At 51.2% G+C, this 23,957-nt stretch overlaps 1 protein-coding gene and 2 non-coding genes across 3 annotated transcripts in view; 1 reads left to right on the top strand and 2 right to left on the bottom strand.

Annotated features, from left to right (window-relative positions):
* Nucleotides 1–1,441: 1,441 nt before the first annotated feature.
* Nucleotides 1,442–1,513, bottom strand: TRNAG-UCC (transfer RNA glycine (anticodon UCC)). Its single transcript has one exon. It is a non-coding gene; the product is annotated as a tRNA-Gly (tRNA).
* A 202-nt stretch (nucleotides 1,514–1,715) lies between these two features.
* TRNAL-UAG (transfer RNA leucine (anticodon UAG)) lies at nucleotides 1,716–1,797 on the bottom strand. The gene has a single exon. It is a non-coding gene; the product is annotated as a tRNA-Leu (tRNA).
* A 2,852-nt stretch (nucleotides 1,798–4,649) lies between these two features.
* The window catches only part of LOC106546072 (uncharacterized), a 44,811-nt gene continuing 25,503 nt past the window's right edge, over nucleotides 4,650–23,957 (top strand). The window contains exons 1-7 of the mRNA XM_087715031.1: nucleotides 4,650–4,876; nucleotides 12,072–12,098; nucleotides 13,891–13,975; nucleotides 14,793–14,855; nucleotides 16,088–16,123; nucleotides 16,424–16,548; nucleotides 17,264–17,511. Of these exons, the coding sequence (XP_087571157.1) occupies nucleotides 4,712–4,876; nucleotides 12,072–12,098; nucleotides 13,891–13,975; nucleotides 14,793–14,855; nucleotides 16,088–16,123; nucleotides 16,424–16,548; nucleotides 17,264–17,511 (749 nt within the window). The 5' untranslated portion in view covers nucleotides 4,650–4,711. The remainder of the gene's footprint in view (nucleotides 4,877–12,071; nucleotides 12,099–13,890; nucleotides 13,976–14,792; nucleotides 14,856–16,087; nucleotides 16,124–16,423; nucleotides 16,549–17,263; nucleotides 17,512–23,957) is intronic.

Raw genomic sequence — 23,957 nt, 5'->3', positions numbered from 1 at the left:
AACAAAACTCCGCATTGGCAACAGGGTAGAGCATCCGGCCAGTAAAAAAAAAACGCTCTGTTAGCTGAGCTACCTCAGCCTTTTTCCTTTTACATTTTTTTGTTTCTTTTCATGATGGCAGGCAAGAGCAGAGTTGAAATCCTCTCTGAAACAGCTGGAAAAGGTACGTGTGGGTCGGAGGAAGGGGGAAGAATTCAAACTTCATCCTCCTGGCGCGGGGCTTTGGGCAAAGGCTGGAGGGAAGTGCTCTCCCTCCCCAAGTGTAGTTTGATTGCACGCAGAGCCACGTTGTCTTTTCAAACACACACAGACACACACACCCCTGGATAAAAATATATAAACTCGGCTTCACTGATTACAAGTTTGAAAAGGCAACGTGGCTCCACCTGCAATCAAAGGCAGCAGTGGAATTGGGGGGGGGGGGTATGGCTGAGGAGCTGCTTTCAAGCCATTGGAAAATATATCCAATCCAACGTCTGTGTTTGTGTTTGAGAGTGAGTGAGAGAGGGATCCAACTTCTCTGTGTGCGTGTGTCTGTTTGAGAGAGGGGGGAGGGAGGGAGAGAGGGAAAGAGGGAGGAAGGAGGGGAGGGAGAAGAAAAATTGAATTGAATTTATTGCACTTATATGCCGCCCTTTTCCCCGGAGGGGACTCAGGGCGGCTCACAATCCAAGTCAGGGAAGGGGATACAGATAAGGGATAAAAAGACAAACAAAACAATACACAATTTAAAAACACACAACAACCATACCATTCGAGGGGGGGGCAAAAGCTCTTTAGCCCCAGGCCTGCCAGAACAGCAAAAAAGAAAGAAGGAAACTTATTTAGCAAAGGAGAAAAACAAATGCTGTCGCTTTAGATCGGAACTGAGCATGCCTGGCTGTGGAATTCTGGGAGTTGAAGTCCACAAGTCTAAAAAAAAACCATTGATGATTAAAATGATTGATGTGTTATTATTTTTTGTAATTTTTTTTTGCACCTTTCCAGTGGAGTCCTCCCTTTCCCATCCTGCAGCAAATCCTGTGGCACAACCCCCCTGCGAGGTAGACCAGTCGCACAAGAAACCGAAAATCCCTCTTCCAAAGGCGGTTTGCACGCTTTTCCCCCACCTTCTTGCACGCCCTGCAAACAGCTGGCTTCTAGAAGCCGAGGAATGATTAGAATTGTTTCCATTTCTTGGGCGTTTGCATTCCCCCTTTTCCTGGCCTTGCAAATCTGGCTTCCTGGAAAACATTTATTTATTTATTTTGGCTTGGATTCAACAGGCCAGCAGGGGGCGTTTGTTATCCTGGCCGGGGGGGGGGGGGGGGGCGGAATGAAGCTTCTTATAAATTGGGGCGGGGGGACCCAAAAACGCCCCTTGCACAGAAATATGTAATTGACTTTCTCCAAAGAAAAATGAATTTTGCAAGAAGGAGAGGGGGAAAAATAAAAAAGAAACTGCGTTGGCCGGGAATCGAACCCGGGTCAACTGCTTGGAAGGCAGCTATGCTCACCACTATACCACCAACGCCGGTTGCGAAAATGGGAGGCGAAAAGGTCTACATGAAGGCGATTTTACACGCCGGGACTCGTGTAATTAAAAGAAACGCGCAAACCGTCTGGACGCGCGTGGAAAGCGATGCGCTTCTTCCTGCCGCGTATCCACACACACACACACACACACACACACACACCCCGTTCCGACAAAAAAGCCTCGGGGAAAGAAAACCATCTGGCAGCGGTGGGATTCGAACCCACGCCCCCGGAGGGACTGGAGCCTAAATCCAGCGCCTTAGACCGCTCGGCCACGCTACCTCCGATGGGGGCCAGCGGGAAGCGAGGCACAAACATTTTTAAGTCTGGCGAGGCGGAGCGGGGGGGGGGGGAAGAAAGGGAGGGAGGGACAGGCAGAGAGGGGGGTGGAAAGAAGGTTGGGGGGCACCCCCCCTATGGGCCTGGGTCTTTCCCCGGATGTGCAGCGGGGGGGTCAACAGGGGGGGTTCAGTCCCCCAATTAAGGGGGTCGAGGTTAGCCCCCTAAGTATGAGGGGCGTGATTGCAAGTGGGGAGGGGGAGAGGGGGATAATTGCAAATGGGGAGAGGGCGTGATTGCCAGTGAGGAGGGGGAGAGGGGCGTAATTGATAGTGGGGAGGGGGCGTGATTGCAAGTGGGGAGGGGGAGGGGGAGGGGCGTAAATGACAGTGGGGAGGGGGCGAGGGGGGTAATTGAAAGTGGGGAGTGGGCGAGGGGGGTAATTGAAAGTGGGGAGGGGGCGAGGGGGATAATTGTAAATGGGGAGGGGGCGTGATTGCAAGGGGGGAGGGGCGTAATTGCAAGTGGGAAGGGGGCGAGGGGGGGTAATTGCAAGTGGGGAGAGGCGTAATGGAAAGTGGGGAGGGGGCGAGGGGGGTAATTGAAAGTGGGGAGGGGGCGAGGGGGGTAATTGAAAGTGGGGAGGGGGCGTAATTGAAAGTGGGGAGGGGGCGTAATTGAAAGTGGGGAGGGGGCGTAATTGAAAGTGGGGAGGGGGCGAGGGGGATAATTGAAAGTGGGAGGGGGCGAGGGGGGTAATTGAAAGTGGGGAGGGGGCGTAATTGAAAGTGGGGAGGGGGCGAGGGGGTAATTGAAAGTGGGGAGGGGGCGTAATTGAAAGTGGGGAGGGGGCGAGGGGGTAATTGCAATTGGGGAGGGGGCGTAATTGAAAGTGGGGAGGGGGCGAGGGGGGTAATTGCAATTGGGGAGGGGGCGTAATTGCAAGTGGGGAGGGGGCGAGGGGGGTAATTGCAATTGGGGAGGGGGCGTAATTGAAAGTGGGGAGGGGATAATTGCAAATGGGGAGGGGGCGTGATTGCAAGTGGGGAGGGGGCGTAATTGCAAGTGAGGAGGGGGCGAGGGGGGTAATTGCAATTGGGGAGGGGGCGTAATTGAAAGTGGGGAGGGGGATAATTGCAAATGGGGAGGGGGCGTGATTGCAAGTGGGAGGGGGCGTAATTGCAAGTGAGGAGGGGGCGAGGGGGAAATTGCAAGTGGGGAGGGGACGAGGGGGGTAATTGAAAGTGGGGAGGGGGCGAGGACCCTCCTTCCCAACTGAGCCCCACCCCCACCTCCCCAGCTCCTCCCCAACGCACAGATCTCCGCCCAGCGCAGCTTTCCTGGAGTGCAGCCTGCATGCTGGCTGGGAACGATGGGGCTTGGAGTCCCACCCGTCCTGGAAGCAGCCAAGCCAAAGGGGGAACAGCACCTTTGGAGACCCCCCCCACTCCCCTAGCCTCCCCCCGCCCCCTCGACCCCGGAATCTCTGCCCAGGACCCCGGAGCCTTGAAGCCTTCAGCTTATTACCCAATCGTGCGGGCTGGAATGATGGGAGTTGGAGTCCCATCTCTCCGGGACGCCAGTGGGGAAAAAGGGGTACAGCTGCTCTCTCTCGGGGGGGGGGAGTTGGACTGCCGGGAATCCCCGGATCTCAGCCCAGCGTTGTCCCCCACCCCCCACTCAGAATCAACCTGGGGGGCTGGGGATGATGGGGGCTACTGCGCTTATCCAGGGAGGCTCTGCGGAGGGTTTCCGCTTTCCCCCAAGCTGGAACTTTGAGGCGGGCTGGGGATGATGGGTTCTGGAGCTCCACCCCGCCGGGAAGCAGGGAAAGACCCTTAAACATTTGGCCAAGGTAGACTGCAACTGTCCAGGGAGGCTCTGCTTCTCACTGACTCTCATTGTTTCCCCAAGCTAATGCGGGCTGGGGATGATGGGTTCTGGAACTCCAGCCCGCCGGGAAGCAGAAAAAGACCCTTAAACCTTTGGCTAAGGTAGACTGCAACTGTCCGGGGAGGCTCTGCTTCTCACTGACTCTCTCATCGGTTCCCCAAGCTGATGCGAGCTGGGGATGATGGGTTATGGAGCTCCACCCCGCCGGGAAGCAGGAAAAGACCCTTAAACATTTGGCTAAGATAGACTGCGACTGTCCGGGGAGGCTCTGCTTCTCACTGACTCTCATCGTTTCCCCAAGCTGATGCGGGCTGGGGATGATGGGTTCTGGAGCTCCACCCCGCCGGGAAGCAGGGAAAGACCCCTCTAAACCTTTGGCCAAGGTAGACTGCGACTGTCCAGGGAGGCTCTTTCTCACTGACTCTCATCGTTTCCCAAGCTGATGCGGGCTGGGGATGATGGGCCTTGGAGCTCCACCCCGCCGGGAAGCAGGGAAAGACCCCCAAACCTTTGGCCAAGGTAGACTGCGACTGTCCGGGGAGGCTCTGCTTCTCACTGACTCTCTCATCGTTTCCCCAAGCTGATGCGGGCTGGGGATGATGGGTTCTGGAGCTGGAAACAACAAGACCCCCAAACTTTGGTCTAAGTTAGACTGCTCCTATCCGGGGAGGCTCTGCTTCTCATTGACTCTCATTGTTTCCCCAAGCTGATGCGGGCTGGGGATGATGGGTTCTGGAGCTCCAGAAGCAGAAAACAACAAGACCCCCAAACTTTGGCCTAAGTTAGACTGCTCCTATCCGGGGAGGCTCTCGGGCCGTCCCCTCCGGCGGGCGTTCCCTGCCCCGCAGTTCCCGGGCTGAGCCTCTTCGCGGCACCGGGCGCTGCTGCTTCTGCTGGCGGCCGGCCGAGCTCGGCTTCCCTTGGGCGGCCCCGCTTCCTCCTCCGCCCCCGCCTCCGCCGCCTCCTCCTCCGGCCACCTCCGGCTGGCTGCGGAGCGCCTGGCCTCGGTCGCTCGGGGCCGGCCATGGGCAGGCGCCGCCGGGCACGGGAGCCGCCCGGCCGGTTGGCGCTGCTGGCGCTGCTGGCGCTGGCCTCGTTCTCGGCGCTGCTCCTCGCCTCGCTCAGCCTCCTGCTGGCCGCCTGGCCCCGCCACGCCCGCCCGCAGAGCCCCGCCGATGCCCCGCCGCAGGTGAGGGGGGGGCTTGGGAGGGGACCCCTTCTGACAGCCCCCCCTGGCTTGGTGGGGAGGGGGGCAAGGAAGAGAGACCCCCCCCTCTTATCCCTTTCACCTGCCCCACTCTTGGGGAGGGTCTCTTGGTGTCCCAGGGCAGGATGTGAGACCCCTCCCCTGCTCATCTGGGAGGAGGGGGCTTGGGGGCCAAAGAGGGGGGGTCCTTGCAGCGAGACCCCCCTCTTATCCCTTTCACCTGCCCCGCTGTTGGGGAGGGGGGTCTCTTGTTGTCCCAGGGCAGGATGTGAGACCCCTCCCCTGCTCATCTGGGAGGAGGGGGCTTGGGGGCCAAAGAGGGGGGGTCCTTGCAGCGAGACCCCCCTCTTATCCCTTTCACCTGCCCCGCTGTTGGGGAGGGGGTCTCTTGTTGTCCCAGGGCAGGATGTGAGACCCCTCCCCTGCTCATCTGGGAGGAGGGGGCTTGGGGGCCAAAGAGGGGGGGTCCTTGCAGCGAGACCCCCCCTCTTATCCCCTTCACCTGCCCCACTGTTGGGGAGGGGTCTCTTATTGTCCCAGGGCAGGATGTGAGACCCCCCCCCTGTTCATCTGCTGGGGGCTTGGAGGCCAAGGGGGGGGGTCCTTGCCCCCTTTACCTGTTGGGTGGGTGGCCCAGGCAGCGAGACCCCCCCTCTTATCCCTTTCACCTGCTCCGCTGTTGGGGAGGGGTCTCTTATTGTCCCAGGGCAGGATGTGAGACCCCTCCCCTGCTCATCTGCTGGGAGGAGGGGGCTTGGAGGCCAAAGAGGGGGGGGTCCTTGCCCCCTTTACCTGTTGGGTGGGTGGCCCAGGCAGCGAGACCCCCCTCTTATCCCCTTCACCTGCCCCACTGTTGGGGAGGGTCTCTTGGTGTCCCAGGGCAGGATGTGAGACCCCTCCCCTACTCATCTGCTGGGTGGAGGGGGCCAAAGAGGGGGGTCCTTGCTCCCTTTACCTGTTGGGTGGGTGGCCCAGGCAGCGAGACCCCCCCCTCTTATCCCCTTCACCTGCCCCGCTGTTGGGGAGGGGTCTCTTGTTGTCCCAGGGCAGGATGTGAGACCCCTCCCCTGCTCATCTGCTGGGAGGAGGGGGCTTGGAGGCCAAAGAGGGGGGGTCCTTGCCCCCTTTACCTGTTAGGTGGGTGGCCCAGGCAGCGAGACCCCCCCCTCTTATCCCTTTCACCTGCCCCAAGGGGTCTCGGCAGCTGGGGAGGGGTCTCTTCTTGTCCCAGGGCAAGAGATCGGACCCCCCCCTCTGCTCATCTACTGGGAGGAGGGAGGCCTAGCAGAGGGGGGGGGTCCTTGCCCCCTTTCCCTGATGGGTGGGTGGGACAGCCCGCCCCCCACCTCGCTCACCTCTTCTAGGACGGTGAGGGGGTCTCAGAAACTGGGGAGGGGTCTCTTCTTTCCCTCTTCCCCTGGTGAGTGCGGGGCGGCACAGTTGGCACCCCCAGCCCTCTCATCTGCTGGGGGGGCAAAGAGGGTACCTGAGGAGGGGGGTCTCCTCTCCCCCTTCCCCTGGAGTGTGGGACAGGCCACAAGACCCCCACTCTCATCTCATTCACCTGTTCGGTGTGTGTGTGTATGTGTGTAAAGCTGAAAGGGGCTTGGCCCTGGGGAGGGCATCCCTTCTTGCCCCCCCCCAGTGGTTGGGGCTGGGGGGAAGGAGACAGGAACCCCCCCCACTCTCATTCCCCTCCCCTGCACTGGGGGAGGGTCTACAGGCGAAGGGACCTCGCTTACTTAACTCTGAGTGGATGGGTGAGTGGGTGGGCAGGACACGGAAACCCCCCACACTCCACATCGCTCCCCACTGCAGATAAGGGGTGGGTGTTAAGGACAGTGTCTTTCTACACACACACCCTATTCCTCTAAGTGGTTAGGAGGTAGGGGGAGATGGCACTCCCACAGGTGCACAGAGAGCGAGGGGGGGTGTCAACAGCAGGGAGAGCGCCCCTCCTTGGTGGGTAGCGAAATAGGGCCTGCCCCTTAGCCCGCCCCCCCTCTGGGCCACAGGGACAGCCCCCACCTGCCCCGTGGCGTGGGAACCCCGGCGAAGCTGGTGGGCGAAGTTCCTTAAAGAACTTTCAAAACTATCAAAATAAAAATTTCCCCCTTCCTTCTGGGCCGCCCCCCTCCGTGGGAAAAGGGCTTGGCCCACCGCTGCGGTGAGCGTGGGGGGGGGGTGGAGGTTGGAAGACGCTCCCTTGCCCTAACTCGACCTCAAGCCCCCTCCTCGGCCATGCCTGGTTTCCCTCTCCCTCCTTCCTTTTCCTGTGTGGGGCACAACCACTGGATGAGATGCCCGCTTGACTTTTGGTGGTGAGAACGCCTGTTGCGAGGAGAGTTGGGGGGGTGCGTGCTTTAAAAGGGGAGGGTGTGGCCAGCCACAAGTCAAGAGCCCTTTTGGGAGGGGGGGTTGCAATGCCTCCCTGGTGCCCCCGCGAGACCTCCGAGTGGGAGGTTTGGGGCGTGTGGGTCGGAGGTGAGGGGCATGGCTCCCCCTTTGGGCTTCCCACCCCCCCACCCCTTGAACCCCACACCCAACAGCTGGCCTGGCCTGGCCTTGAGAGGCTGGCCAGCTGCCTGGGCTGGCCGGGGTCCTGCAGCTGAGGGGTGGGGGGGGTTAGCCCGACAGCTGTTTGGTGGGGCTGGAGAGGGCCTGGAGGAGTCTCCGCCACAGCGGCATTCGATTCCAGAACCGGCTGCTTGAAGTTTTCCCCGAAGTCTGGGATGGCATGAGAAAAAGAAACGAGTTTTGGGCAATTGGGCAGTTCGGGGGGCCCAATTTGGTCTAGTGGTTTAAGGCACCAGGTGAGAAACTGGGGGACGGTGAGTTCTAGTCCTGCCTTACTTAGGCACGAAAGCCGGATGGGGGACTTTGGGCCAATGCCCAGGCGGTTGTGAGTTCTAGTCCAATTTAGGTATGAAAAGCAACTGGGTGACTTTGAACCAACCACCTGGAGACGGTGAGTTCGAGTGCCGCCTTGCTATGAAAGCCAGCTGGTGACTTTGAGGCTAGTTGCCCACTCTCTCTCTTTCTCTGCCTCTCTTCCATCTCTCTCTCATTCTCTCTTTCTCTCTCTCTTCCCCATCTCTCTTTCTCTCTCTTCCTCATCTCTCTCTCTTCCTCCTCTCTCTCTTTCTCTCTCTCTTCCTCATCTCTCCTCTTTCTCTTCCTCATCTCTCTCTCTCTCCTCTCTCTCTTCTCTCTCTTCCCCATCTCTCTCTCTCTTTCTCTCTCTCTTCCTCCTCTCTCTTCCTCTCTCTTCTCTCTCTTCCTCATCTCTCTCTCTCTCTCTCTCTCTCTTCATCTCTCTCTCTTCCTCATCTCTCTCGGTATCTCTCTCTTCCTCATCTTTCTTTCTCTCTCTCTTCCTCATCTCTCTTTCTTTCTCTCTCTTCCTCATCTCTCTCTTTCTCTTCCTCATCTCTCTCTCTTTCTCTCTCTTCCTCATCTCTCTCTCTTTCTCTTCCTCATCTCTCTGTATCTCTCTCTTCCTCATCTTTCCCTCTCTTTCTCTCTCTCTTCCTCATCTCTCTCTCTTTCTCTCTCTCCCTCATCTCTCCCTTCCTCATCTCTCTCTTTTTCTCTCTCTTTCTCTCTCTCTTCCTCGTCTCTCTTTCTTTCTCTCTCTTCCTCATCTCTCTTTCTCTCTCTCCCTCATCTCTCTCTCTTTCTCTCTCTCTTCCTCATCTCTCTCTTTCTCTCTCTCTCTCTTCCTCATCTCTCTCTCTCTCTTCCTCATCTCTCATCTCTCTCTCCTCTTTCTGTGCATGTATCTCTCTCTTCCTCACCTCTCTCTTTCTCTCTCTTCCTCATCTCTCTCTCTCTTATATCTCTCTTTCTCTCTTCCTCATCTCTCTCTTTCTCTCTTTCTTCCTCATCTCTCTCTCATCTCTCATCTCTCTCTCTCTCTGTCTCTGTTTCTCTCTCTCATCTCTTGTTCTTTCTCCGTCTGTCTCTCTCCTCTCTCTGTCTCTCTCCCCTCTCTCTGTGTGTGTCTGTCTCTCTCATCTCTTTTATCTTTCTCTCTGTCTGTTTCTCTCTCCCCCCCTCTCCCTCATCTCTCTCTCTCTCATCTCTTGCTCTTTCTCTCTCCCCCCCCCCCATCTCTCTCAGCACACCTCCCTCCACAGGCTTGTAGTTGTGGGTTAATAGGAGGAGGAAGACCTCTTTCATATGTGTCCCCTCCCTCCTTGGCTGGTTTGCAAAAACAAAAGGCAGGATACAAAGCATTCAATCAATTAAAAACAAAACGAATAAATAAACAGACTGAAAGAGAGAACCACGGAGCATGTGCAGAGGGCTTGGGGGAGTTGCACCCTCCATTCTCCCCCCCCACCCCCTGGTCAAAATGTGTAGCCCACAGTTCTTGTTTGCGATAACTTTTCCTGTTCAAAATCTTTTGCTCACATAACCTCTGTTATTTTTCTCCTTGCTTACAACCGGCTTGGGGGGGGGGGGGAGAAAATATATATATATAAATAAATATTTGGGATCCCAGAAAAACATATTTTTTTTGTTTGTTTTGGATTTGGACTCATTGTGACGGAGCAGAGAAAGAGGTTATTAAACAAATCCCGGATCCGGTTTCAGGCCCCGGCCCAACCCATGCGCCACCCCCACCTCCCCAAACAGGTGTCCCCAGATGTGGCGGCCCTCCAGAGGGCCCCCACATCTGGAGACCACGTCCCTCCCCAACCCCACTTGCATAGGAAGAGGCCAGCGGATAAAAATAAATAAAATAAACTCGTGATTTTTTGTTGCAAGGGGGGGGGGGGAGAGGCCTGTTTCGCTGCTGGGACTAAATTGAGATGAGTTTGGCATCCGTCCAAACTGCACATATTATTATTATTTTTAAATTTAAAAAAAAAGCCTCGCCACCAGCCGAGCGCAAAACAAACAGCGACTTGGCCTTTTTTAAAAAAAACAAAACAAAAAAATTCTTTTTCGTTTTTCTTTTTTTCCTTTGCAAGGCCCAAACAGCTGGGGAACTGGGACATCTGTTTTGCTATGTTGCCATAGCAACCCCCAGCTCCGGCCTAGAGCCTTCAACCCCCTCTTGTAAAGTTGAAATGGATTTTTCCCATGGATACGAGAGGATGGAATAGGATGGAGAATAGAATGGAGAATAGAGAATAGAATAGAATAGAGAATGGAATGGAATGGAATAGAATAGAATGGAGAATAGAGAATAGAGAATAGAGAATAGGATGGAATAGAATAGAGAATAGAATAGAATAGAGAATAGAGAATAGGGTGGAATAGGATGGAATAGAAGAGAGAATAGGATGGAATAGAATAGAGAATAGAATAAAATAGAATAGAGAATAGGATGGAATAGAATAGAGAATAGAATAGAATAGAGAATAGAGAATAGGATGGAAGAGAAGAGAAGAGAAGAGAGAATAGGATGGAATAGAATAGAGAATAGAATAGAATAAAATAGAATAGAGAATAGGATGGAATAGAAAATAGAATTAAATAGCATTAAGACTAGAATAGAAAATAGAATAGAATAGAGAACAGAATAGAATAGAATAAAAAAGAGAAGAGAACAAAATAGAACAGAACAGAATAGAATAAAATAGAATAGAGAATAGAACAGAATAGAATAAATAAAGAACAGAATAGAACAGAACAGAACAGAATAGAGAATAGAACAGAATAGAATAAATAAAGAACAGAATAGAATAGAACAGAACAGAATAAAATAAAATAGAATAGATAATAGAACAGACTAGAATAACAGAATAGAACAGAATAGAATAGAACAGAATAGAACAGAACAGAGCAGAATAGAATAAAATAGAATAGATAATAGAACAGACTAGAATAACAGAACAGAATAGAACAGAACAGAATAGAATAGAACAGAATAGAACAGAACAAAATAAAATAGAGAATTGAACAAAATAGAACAGAACAGAACAGAATAGAATAGAATAAAATAGAATAGAACAGAATAGAATAGAATAGAATAGAGCTGGAAGGGACCTTGGAGGTCTTCTAGTCCAGCCCTCTGCTCAAGCAGCAAAACTGATATCCCCTTCCTCTCCAGGCATAAACCCTGATTGATAGCTAACCAGTTAAACCACAGGTAGTCTTCGACTTACAACAGTTTGTCTAGTTACCCTTTGAAGTTACAACGGCATTGAAAAAAGTGTCCGTTTTCACACTTAACGACCGTTGCAGCATCCCCGTGATCACGGATCAAAATTCAGACTCTTAGAAACGGACTCCTGTTTACGACGGCTTTTGCACCTTTCGAACAAATAAAGTCATCGGGGAAGCCAGATTTCTCTTAGCGACTTTGTTACCAACATAACAACCGCAGGGATTCACTTAACGCCCGGGTTACTAACTCAACGGCCGCAGTGATTCACTTAACAACGGTGACAAGAAAGGACGTCAAATCGGGGTGAAACTTCACTCAATGACCGTCTCGCTTAGTGACAGAAACATTGGGCTCCGTCGTGGTCGTAAATTGAGGACTTCCTGTATCAAATGAAATCTGTCTAGGGTATTGTTAGGATCCCACTGGGGTCAAAATGTGAATTTCCAGCCATCCTGTGGACTTCAACTCCCAGAATTCCCCAGCCAGCATGAAGAAATGTGACTGGACTATTTATAATCCCATTTTTGATTGGATAATTCTTTGGATAGATGGCGGGAATGCGGCTGATGTAATAGACCTGGATTCCTAGCAAATGGCCGACTAAGGAATTCTGGGAATTGAAGTCCACAAGTCTTAAAGGGGCGAAGCGTGAAAAATATTAACAAAAACATATTTTTTTTGCACAACTCGGAGTTCAAATCCCCACATTTGGAAGCTGTCAATGTGTTAGAGACACAATTTTTAGCCATCATCATGGTTTCCTGGACGATTCACACAGTCCTTGACTTGGTTAGTGGCTGTCGGTTGCAAGGATCACTCGATTTACGACCGTGACAGGCTGGTCATAACTAGAGGACCGCTGGTTTTTTTTTTTAAAAAAAAAAATCCTGGCATTTTTGATTCGTTCCTAGTTCTTTTAGCCAAAATCTTTACACGGAAAAGTCGAGTATCACGTTCCAATTGGCCTCTCCCTTCTTCGCAAAGAGCGACGGTGGCTGGGGAGGATGGTTTGCGTAGTCCGGTGGTTTGATTTGGGCTTTTCTTTCTGGTCCTCAGAAACTGCTGTCGGAGGAAATGGAGCCGGTAAGCGAACATTTCTTTTGTTGCCTTGCACGAAAATGGGAACCCTCTATACAGGCGGTCCTCGACTTACGACCGTTTTGTTTAGCGACCGCTTAAAGTGACAACGGCCCTGGAAAAAAAGGGACTTCGGGCAGTTTTCCACACTTACGACCGTCGTGGCATCTCCCCCACGATCACAGGATCAAAATTCAGGCGCTTGGCGGTCGCCTCGTAGTTATGACAATTGCAGTGTCTCGTATTTATGACAGTTAAAATAGCCCCGGAGTCACGCGATCCCCATTTGCGACCTTCTGACCAGCCAAGTCAACCGGGAAGCCAGATTCGTTTAATGGCCACATGACTCACTTAACAACCACAGTGGTGGTAGTCGTAAAAGGGAGCAAAATTGACTGAGCAAATATTTTACTTAATGGCAGATATTTTGGGCTCAATTGAGGGCAAAATTTATGACGATTTGCCCTTCCCCAATGGGGAATCTGGATTCGCTTAACAACCTGTGTGACTCACTTAACAACCGCAGTGACTCACTTCACGACGGCGGCAAGAACAGTTGCAAAACGGGACAGAACTCCCTTAACCAATGTCTCGTTTAGCGTCAGGTCGCAAAAAGGGGGGACAACTCGCTCCACCGCTTCCTCGCTTAGCAACGGAAAAGTCGCTCTCAATTTTGGTCGTAAGTCGAGGACTGCCAGTATACCGCAGAGAGGGGAAACTGCTTTTGATGGTAAATGCTTCTCTCTTTGTCGCTCCTGAGACTACACAACCACACAGCTTTAAGGCTGTGGGTTGCCTTTAAACCAGAAATGGTGTAGGGGGGGTGGACTAGATGACCTACATGGTCCCTTCCAACTTTGTTAATGTAAAATAATCTAATCATTGCCCAATCACCCCAAAACCAGGGGGGAAAAATTATATAGCCCACCCTTGGGGAAATAAGCTTGCCTGTTCCTGAACAAGCCAGGATGAAACCAGCATGGGGAGATCAAATATTCTGCCGATCTAGACTACCATTCTCTTTCCACCAATCAGTAAGAACAAATTAATAAACGAATAAGAATAATTTGGAGGTTCTCCTAGAGTGAGTTGTGAGATGAGTTCGATCCTAGGAGGTAGAGGCAAATATTTCTCTCTCTGGGCACCATGAGAATATATCTGCTGAAGAAAACTCCGTACTGGAGACAGGGACAGGCGTCCGGCCACTAAAACACCATTCAGTTGCCCAGACTCCACCCCACAAGGGATTACAGGGTCATTAAAAGAAGATGATGAATAAGGGGATTTTCCTCCTTGCCCCTCCCCTACTCACCCTCGGAAGCGATTGGTATTCGGTGGGTAGACTGCCTCTGAACAGGGAGGCTCCATTAGTAAAATCTGGAAAATCTCGTTCGGAAGGACTCTTAGACTAAATTTTCCTTTTTTTTTAAACAAAAATTTTGGCAAAGGATTTGAAGAGATCGAAGCCAGAAAGGCACAACCGTATTTCCGTTGTGGTTGTGGGTCCCCGTTGTGGGAAATTAAGGACAAATTGAAGGAGAATTAAGCGGACCGGTGGAAGGATCGGCACATTCCTTCTTGGCTTCTACTGGCTGACGAAGCCGGTTATCTTTTTCCTGGAGCCCACGGCTTGGCTCGCTGCTTCGAGACGTTCGCGGGGTGTGTCCCGCCTTTGGGGACGATGGGCTTTGTAGTGGCTGCAAAGCTGCCGATTGGAATCAGCTAAAAAAGCGTGTCCAGTTTTCACCGACTTTTGGCAAAACTTTGTATCACCTGCAGTACCTCTCTTCTCCTCTAGGTGGTGGTCTCCTCCAGCTGGAGCCACCAAGGCAAGTTCCTGCACCATTTTGCCCAGGAGGGGGCGCTGCGGCATCGAAGGCAAGGTGAGTGGTGCCTTCTAAGAGCGGGACGTAATAATACGGATGGTCCTCAACTTACGCCCGTTATTCATTTAGCGCCGGTTTAAAGTTACAGCGGCACAGAAAAAAGGGACTTACGGCCAGTCCTCACACTTATGACCGTTGCAGTCGCGTGATCGCCCATTGTGACCTTCCCGGCAGGGCTTCCGGCGAGCCGAGTCAATGGATTCGCTTAGCGACCGTACGATTCACTTAAGAGCTGCGGTGATTTGCTTAACAACTGGGGCAAAAGTTGCAAAAGCGAGCGCGATTCGCTTAACAACTTGCCTCGAGATGAAACCTGTCCCTATTGTGGTCATAAGTCGAGGACTTATGGACTTATGGAGGGGAGAGCAGTTGCTTTCTCTTGGTCTTCTACGGGGAGTCCTCGACATACGACCACAATTGAGCCCATTATTTCCGTCGCTAAGCGAGACATGGGTTCAGGGAGTTTTGTCCCGTTTTATGGCCTTTCTCGCCCCTGTTGTTAAGCGGATCTTGCCGGTCCGACGGTCGCAAAAGGGGATCGCGTAACCTTGGGACGTTGCGACCGTCGTAAATACGAGTCAAGTGGCCGAGTGTTTGAATTTGGCTCACGTGACACCGGGGGTGCGTCGACGGTCGTAAGTGTGAAAAATGTCCTAAGTCACTTTTTCCCGCCCCCCCAGTGCCGTTGTAACTTTAAACGGTCACTAAATGCACCGTTGTAAGTCGGGGACTGGCTGGACTTGGATGGGCGGGAAAATTGTCGGCTGCTGGGATCTTATTCTCTGGGGTCACCACCCCCCCACCTCTTTTTCAGCGGAGAAAGGGAAGAGATTACGGCCGTGCCGGGCGGGGAACATCTGCGCTGCCCACTATGAAGGTGAGGGAGGGTCTCCTCAGGGCCCCCCCGCCCCCCCCCCGAGAGGAGAGATGGGGAGGGGGATGGAGGGGGGGGGCTCCCATGCCTGGATTTTATTTGGAGCCTCTCTCTCCAGACAGCACAAAGTCCCGTCCTTCCGTCAAACTGATTCTTTTTCTTTCTTTCTTTCTTTCTTTCTTTCTTTCTTTCTTTCTTTCTTTCTTTCTTTCTTTCTTTCTTTCTTTCTTTCTTTCTTTCTTTTTTCTCTCTCTCTTTCTCCATCCTTCCTCCCTCCATCCCCTGATTTCTTTCCCTCCTCATCATCTCCCCTTCCTTCCGTCCTTCCTTCCCTCTTCCTTTCTTCTTCTCCTTCTTCCTCCCTTCCTATCTCTTTCCTTCTTCCCTCCCTTCCTTCCTTCCCTTCCTCCTTTCTTCCCTCCCTCCCTCTTATTTCCTCCCTCCCTTCTTTCTTCTTTCTTTCTTTCTTTCTTTCTTTCTCTTTCATCCTTTTTTCGTTCTTTCTTTCTTTCTCTCTTTTCCTCATCTTTCCTCCCTCCATCCCCTTATTTCTTTCCCTCCTCATCTCCCCTTCCTTCCTCTCCCTCTTCCTCCCTTCCTATCTCATTTCTTATTCCCACCCTCCCTTCCTTCCTTCCCATCCCTCCCTTCCTCCTTTTTTCCCTCCCTCCCTCTTATTTCCTCCCTCCCTCCTTTCTTTCTCTCTCTCCACCCTCCCTCCCTCCATCTCTTTCTTTCCCTCCTTTTCATCTCCCATATTCTTCCCTTCCTCCCTCCCTCCTTTTCCCCCTCTCTCCCTCCTTCCTTTCCTACCTTCTTCCTTCCTCTACTTTTCTTCCTCCCTCCCTTCGTCTCTTTCCCTATTCCCTCCTTCCCTCCCTCCCCCTCCCTCCCTCCCTCCCGTTCTCTCTCCCTCCCTCCTTTCCATCCTCCCTCTTATTTCCTCCTCCTTCCTTCCTTCCTTCCTTCCTTCCTTCCTTCCTTCCTTCCTTCCTTCCTTCCTCTCTCTCTCTCTTTCTCCATCCTCCCTCCATCCCTTTCTTTCTTTCCCTCCTCCTCATCTCCCCTATTCTTCCCTTTGTTTCTTCCTCCCTGCCTTCCTTTCTGTCTCTCTCTCTCTCCCTCCTCTCCTTCCTTCTTCCTTCCTTCCTCTCCTTTTCTTCCTCCCTCCCTTCCTCCCTTCCTTCCTTTCTCTCTCTCTTTCTCTCTCCCTTTTTTCCCGCTCTCTCTTTCAGTGCAAGCCACCGTAGGACGAGCTGGGATGCAGGCAGGTAACACTTCTAGGGTTCGGGAGGGCTGGGGGGGGGGGGTTATTGGGAAGGCCGGTGGGAAACGTGGGCTGAGCCCGGGCCCCCGCCCCAGCCGCTTCTCCCCCACCTCCTTGCGCCAACCTGCGCCCTCAAAGTGGGTGACATTGTCCATCGGAAGGGCATCTTGGCCAGTTTTCCCCATCATCTCTGCCTTGGGGGGTGGGAGGGGAGAGCCGAGGCCTCCCCACTGCCGAGGGGCTGGGGCCCACATGTTCATTTCCCCCTTCCCTCCCTCCCTCGCCCGTCTCTCTCGCCCTCCAGATGCCAACGGGACCATCCGCGGGTGGGCGGAGGCCAAGCTGAATGCCACCAACCCCCTGCGCTACGACAGCAGCCGCGGAGAGTTCACCGTCATCAAAAGGGGGCTGTATTACCTGTATTGCCAGGTGAGCTCAAAAGCGTGGGCGGGGCTCGGTGGTGGGAGGGGTCCTGTGAGGGGGTGGGCGGGGCCAAAGTGGGGTGAAACCTACTTAAGAAATGTCTCACTTAGCTCAATTGTGGACGTAAGTCGAGGACTCCGTGTACAGGGGGGGGGCTGACCATCAGAAATTCAGAGGTAGTCGGTAAGTCCCCTTTTTCAAGTAGGTCATAACTTTGAGCGACGGCTGTGACCCCACATAGGTACAGTTAGTCCTCGATTTACGACCACAATGAACCGAATAGTTGGAAGGGATCTTGGAGGTGTTCTAGTCCAACCCCCTGCTCAGGCAGGGGACCCTGTACCATTTCAGACAAATTGTTGTCTGCTCTCTTCTTGAAAACAGCCAGTATTGGAGAGCTCACAAATTTCGGTGGCAAGCTGTTCCACTGGTTAATTGATTTGGGATTAGCGAATCGCAGAATAACTGGAGTTGGAAGGGAGCTTGGAGGTCTTCTAGACCAGCCCACTTCTCAAACAGGAAACCGTGTACCCTTTCAGACAAATGGCTGCCCAATCTCCTCTTTGTAACCTCCTTAACGACTTCTGGTGGTAGGCAGTTCCGCGGGTGAATTGTCCTCGCTGTCAGGAAATTTCTCCTTAGCACGATGTTGCTTTCACTCCTTGACTGAGAATCGAACCCAACGTTTTGTCTGCGTTTCTCCTCCTCTCCGCGTTGCCAGGTCCACTTCAACGAGGGGAAGACGGTCTACATGAAGCTGGACGTGATGTTGAGTGGACAGCTGGCCTTGCGCTGTTTGGAGCAGTTCCCTCCCACCAGCTCGGGACCCCGGGAAGCTGAACTACACGTCTGTCAGGTGTCCGGGTTGCTTCTTCTGCGTCCCGAAGCCTCCATCCGTCTTCGCACCATCCCGCACGTCCGTCTCAAAGCGGACCGCTACCTCACCTATTTCGGCCTCTTCCAAGTCCACTGAGAAGACCGGGCAGCGGGAAGACCGCAGGGCTGGGGTCCCAGGTGGGCTCTGCAGAACCAGAGAGGAGGCACGCAGTTGCTGCCTTCCGTGTGGCGGGTGCGTCCGAGCGCGGAGCGGTGTATCGGTTGCTCCTTTTCGTTTCTGGACTGGCAATTCTCCGTTTACTCGCTTCCGGGGCCGTTGTTCTGAGGTCCACCCGGGTGCCAGCAGCAAAAAGTGTGGTGGGGCAGGGGAGGGGTGGGGGGGTGGGGTCTAACCAGTTGCTGTGTCTTCACTTTGTGGTGGACTTTGCAGTCCAAACAACCGCAGGAATCCGACAACGGATTCAAACGACGAGGAACTGGCTCAGTGACCTGTGTAGATTCCGGTTTATCTAATCCTCTTTCTTGCCCGGGTCGTGTGTATTCCCGGCGCTTGTTACGCTTCGCACCCTGGCTGGGCACCGTGGCATCGTCTGTTTTGTATTTTGATCCTTTTCTTCGGCTTCCTTAACGGGTTCACGGGATGTTTGGAAGGATCTCTGCCATCTTGGGGTGGTACGACGTTGACGCGACCACACGCAACGGAGCAGAATTGTGCAGCCCGCTCAGGAGGGACCCATGGTGGACAACAGACTGATGTTTGGGTCCCGGCCAGCAGAGGAGTGGCAGAACCCCCCCAAGGAAGTGGACGCTGGGCTTTCGCCGAACAGGGAAGGCCGAAAGGTCAAAGGGTCACAGCTCCCCATTGGCTGGAAAGCGAGGAACGGGTCGAGCCCTGCCCCCCGTGGTCAGTTTCAGTAACAGAGGGCGTTCAGATGACCCCTTGGAAACGGAAGGCGCGAAAACCCCAGTTGGGGCTGCAAAAAGTCACGCGCATCTATACGTTTGACATTGCCACGGTTCCATGCACCTACACAGGCAGTATCGCAAAACCTAGCACGCGCCCCCAAAAGGCAGCGTCGTAGAAGTTTGCGTTGTACCCGCGATGATTTATACTCTTTGAAATGATTGCAATGGGCAGCCCCCTCCTCTCGCCATCACTGCCCACACAGCTTAACGCAACTCGTTTATTTTATAGGAAAGGGGGCAGGGACGGGGGGAGGGCGAAAAAACCCTGCCCGTCTTTTTTTCCCGACCCTGTTGTTTTAACCGCCGCACTCCCGGCAGCCTTCCCCGCTCGCCACGACAACGCACGGTGCCCTCCGGCGCGGAGATAACGTGGGCACCTTTCCGTTTCATCGAAATAAAAGTGGAACGCAACCGATTTTTTTCCGGCTGTCGTCGCTTTGCTGTGTATCGTTGACCTCCCGTGTCGTCGTCCCCCGAGCGTTGGTCATGCCAGCCTCGTCCCCGCTCAACTTCCTGTTTGTCTACTTCAAATCCACTCCACTTCCTTTTTCTGAAACGGGAGGCGGGGGTTTTTCCAAGGGAGATGTGAAAATCGTTGGTTTCCTACAATCGGCTCAGTTCCCCTTGCGTGCCCGAGATTTATGTTTGGTTTCTGCCGAGACAGAGTTGTTGGGTGGTGGGGGGGTTTGTGAGCTCCGGTACCCGCTTACCACTTGCACGCTGGGCTGCGACCGAAGCCTTAAACCGGGGGCTTATTGCCTGGCCTGAAAGGAACTGGCGTAGGGCCGGGATGGCAAACCTGTGGCATGCCGAGCCATCTTTGCCAATGTGCCAGCCGTCAGCTCCAGTCGGCCAGCTGATTTGTGGCCTTCCGGGGAGTGCCGTGGGAGGCTGTTTTCACCCTCCCCATGCTTTAGGAAAGCCTCCGGAGTCTGGGGAGGACGAAAGTCGGGCCCAACACTTGGACCGGAAGTTCGAAAACAGATCGTAAACGGAAATAAGAACTTCCGGGAGGCCCGTGTTTCGGCCTCCCCAGGGCGAAAAGAGCCTCCCCCGGCTTTCCCTAGAAGGCCGAAAATCAGCTGGCGGGCTGGAGCTGATTGCACGCATGCCGGCAGATACGACTCGCGTAGCAAAAGTTCGCCATGACGGCCCTACGCCATTTTGGATGGTTCCTTTAAGGCCAGGCAATAAACCCCCAGTTTAAGGCTTCGGTTGCAGCTCAGTGGTCTCTCTGTGCAAGTTGTAAGCAGGTGCGACGTTGACAACCCCAACAACAACAACAACTCTTGTCTCGCCAGAAAAACAATGTAATTTTCGGGCACGCCAACGGAAACGAGCCGATGATAGGAAACAAACGATCTTCGATTCTTCCTTGGAAACCGGGCCCAACGGTCCGATCAGAAGTTCGGAAACATCGTAAACGGAAATAAGAACTTCCAGCTCTGTTAATCGGTATCTGCATTTGAACCAGAGGCGTGCCCAATGCATACAGTCCTCGACTTATGACCGACGTTGCAACGGGGATTTAAAAACAGGGATTCGAAGTTCCGTGACCTCTCCCCCCATGTCAGGTGACCGCTTTGGGGGCCGCTTGGCAATTTCCCCCACATTTACGACAAAGGGATCCATGACAATTTTTCTGGCAAATACCGCCCATGGCAGACAGGGGTTCTCTTAACGACCGTGGGGTTTACTTTACGACTGCTGCTTTTCTTAACGACCGCCCCTCTTCCCACACACACACACACACACACATGCAAAAAGAATAAGACAGAGTGACAGGATGACTCGCTTAACGACTGGCATAGCTTCTTCACGGACTTTGCTCGTCGGAAGGTCGAAAAAGGGGATCTCGGAACCTCTCGCCTCACGATCCGGAGGCTGTGAGTTCAATCCTAGGTAGAGGCAGATATTTCTCTCTCTCGGCATAATGAGAATATATCTGTCGAACAAAACTCCTCATTGGCAACAGGGTAGGGCATCCGGCCAGTAAAACACTCAGCTGCGTTCAATTGCCCAGATTCCACCCCGTGAGGGATTCTGCGGTCGTTAAAAGAGGAGGAGGAGGAGGAGGATAGTTACTCTGGGCAATTCATAAGACCTCTTTGTTTTAGCTTTTGCCACAATTTGTGATTGTTCACTCTTATTTTCCGTGTCAAACACAACTATTTTTATTTTCAGTCAGTTGTTTAGGAGGGAGACATCACACAAACATTCCCAGATTCGCTGTCCATCTTTTCAGTTCTTGAAAAAACACAACCTCACCGAGACACAAAAACGGACGCACCTTCACACCACAGTGTAACCCGCTGAAGTGTTACAACGATTCATTTAGTGACCATAAGAAGTTACGACAAAAAAGTGACCTACGACCGTTTTTCATACTTACGACTGTTGCCGCCTCCCCTGATCAAAATTTGGACGCTTGGCAAACTGGCTCGTATTTATGACGGTTGGCGTTTCCCCGGGGTTACGCGATCCCCTTTTGCGACTTTCTGGCGACCATAGTCAAGGGGTTGTTAAAGATGGATTCACTTAACAACTGTGTTGCTGACTTAACGTCTGCAGTGATTCACTTAACAACTGTGGGTGGGGGAAAGGCAGCACAAATGGGCAGAGCTCGCTTTAAGACATGTTTTCACTTAGCAACGGAAATCTGGGGTCAATTTTGGTCGTAAGCCGAGGACCTACCTGTATATGCCTTGTTTCCGTCACCTGCCACCATTTTGTGCTTTCAACTTCCATATTCAAGCGAAGCTTTCGATCACTCAAGTCGACTCACGTTGTTGTACGTTGTTTTTGCAAACACCTGGACAATAAACAGAATTGCGTTCATGTCTTTTTCGTGAATTTAAGGAAGGATTTGCGGGGAAATAGCAATAGCAGTTAGACTTATATCCCGCTTCCTAGGGCTTTCAGCCCTCTCTAAGCGGTTTACAGAGTCAGCATATATTGCCCCCAACAACAATCCTCATTTCACCCACCTCGGAAGGATGGAAGGCTGAGTCAACCTTGAGCCGGTGAGATTTGAACCGCTGAACTGCAGATAACAGTCAGCTGAAGTGGCCTGCAGTACTGCACCCTCGGCTCTCTAACCCCTGGGGCAGGATGGCAGGCAGGGTGGTGGCAATAGGATTAGGATTAGGATTGAAAAAGAAATTGAATCAGAAATAGAATTGAATTAGAAATGAGGGGCGCAGGGGCTAAGATGCTGAGCTTGTCGATCAGAAAGGTCGGCCGTTCGGCGGTTCGAATCCCTGGCGCCGCATAACGGAGTGAGCTCCCGTGACTTGTCGCAGCTTCTGCCAACCTAGCCGTTCGAAAGCATGTTAAAAAAGGCGAGTAGAAAAATAGGAGCCACCTTTGGTGGGAAGGGAACGGCGTTCCGTGCGCCTTCGGCGTTGAGTCATGCCAGCCACATGACCACGGAGACGTCTTCGGACAACGCTGGCTCTTCGGCTTTGGAATGGAGATGAGCAGCGCCCCCTAGAGTCGGGAACGACTAGCACAGATGTGCGAGGGGAACCTTCACCTTTACCTAGAAATAGAATTGAAATAGAATTAGAATAGAATTAGAAATAGAATTGAAATATAATTAGAATTGAATTAGAATTAGAATTGAATTAGAATTATAATTGAAATAGAATTATAAATAGAATTAGAATTGAATTAGAATTAGAAATAGAATTGAATTAGAATTATAATTGAAATAGAATAGAAAAAGAATTGAAATAGAATTAGAATTGAATTAGAATAGAATTATTAATAGAATAGAATTAGAATTAGAATTGAATTAGAACTGAATTAGAAATAGAATTGTATTAGAATTGAAATAGAATAGAAAAAGAATTGAAATATAATTAGAATTGAATTAGAAATAGAATTGAAATATAATTAGAATTGAATTAGAATTAGAATTGAAATAGAATAGAAAAAGCATTGAAATAGAATTAGAATTGAATTAGAATAGAATTATAAATAGAATAGAATTAGAATTGAATTAGAACTGAATTAGAAATAGAATTGAATTAGAACAGAATTAGAAATAGAATTGTATTAGAATTGAATTAGAATTAGAATTGAATTAGAAAGAATTGAATTATAATTATAATTGAAATAGAATAGAATAGAAATAGAATTGAATTAGAAATAGAATTGAATTAGAATTATAATTGAAATAGAATAGAAAAAGAATTGAAATAGAATTAGAATTGAATTAGAAATAGAATTGAATTAGAACTGAATTATAATTATAATTGAAATAGAATAGAAAAAGAATTGAAATAGAATTAGAATAGAATTAGAATTAGAATTGAAATAGAATAGAATTAGAAATAGAATTGAATTAGAATTAGAATTAGAATAGAATTAGAATTAGAATTGAAATAGAATAGAAAAAAGAATTGAAATAGAATTAGAATTGAATTAGAAATAGAAATAGAATTGAATTAGAACTGAATTAGAATTAGAATTGAAATAGAACAGAATTAGAAACAGAATTGAATTAGAATTAGAATTCTTTATTGGCCAAGTGTGGACACACAAGGAATTTGTCTCGGGTAGATAACTTTGTCAGCGTACATAAAAGCAACAAGCGATACATCATGATTATAATCATCAAATACATTCATCGTAAATCAAAAGATACAACACTGGTGACAGTTATAGGATACTAAATAAGCCCTCGGCATAAATCATACCGGAATGCTAAATAAAACAATATTAATTGTCAGATACAGGCAACACAGTGAAAGTCATAAGGAGATAAGGAAGAGGTAATAGGAAGGGTGAGAAAGATAAGAGTAACACAGCCCTACTAGGGGTTTTGACATCCCAGGGCAGAAGACGAGTGTTGTGGGAGTTAGTTGTTTAGCAGAGCGATGGCTTGGAGACAAAACTCCTTGTGTGTAGTTGTTTTGGTGAGCCCTTTCTTTTCCTCCCTCCTTCCCTTCCTTCCTTCCTTCCTTCCTTTCTTCCTTCCCTCCTTCCATCCCAAGAAATACCCTTAGACTTATATACCACTTCATCACTGCTTTTTCAGCCGTCTCTAAACGGTTTACAGAGTCGGCCTCTTGCCCCCAAACAATCTGGGTCCTCGTTTTACCGACCTCGGAAGGACGGAAGGCTGAGTCAACCTTGAGCTGGTCAGGATCGAACTCCTGACAGTGGGCAGAATTGGCCTGCAATACTACATTCTAACCACTGTGTCACTACGGCTTCCTTCATTCCCTCCCTCCCTCCTTCTCATTTTCCTCCCTCCTTTCCATTCTTCCTTCTTGCCTTTTTCTCTTCCCTCCCTCCCTCCTTTCCTTCCTTCCCTCCATTCCTACTTCCTTCCTTTCTTCTATTTGCCCTCTTCCTTCCTTCATTCATTCATTCCCTCCCTCCCTACTTCCTTCCTTTCTTCTCATTTGCCCTTCTTCCTTCCCTCCTTCCTTCCTTCCTTCCTTCCCTTCCTCCCTCCTTCCTTCCTTTCTTCTCATTTGCCCTCCTTCCTTCCTTCCCTCCTTCCTTCCTTCCCTTCCTCCCTACTTCCTTCCTTTCTTCTCATTTGCCCTCCTTCCTTCCTTCCTTCCTTCCTTCCTTCCATTCTTCATTCTTGCCTTTTT

This window comes from Thamnophis sirtalis, unplaced genomic scaffold (assembly GCF_051295495.1).
Source record: "Thamnophis sirtalis isolate CommonGarterSnake01/CBP01778 unplaced genomic scaffold, rThaSir2_p1.2 scaffold_4, whole genome shotgun sequence".
Taxonomy (NCBI): domain Eukaryota; kingdom Metazoa; phylum Chordata; class Lepidosauria; order Squamata; family Natricidae; genus Thamnophis; species Thamnophis sirtalis.
This window is presented reverse-complemented; position numbering and strand designations above follow the sequence as displayed.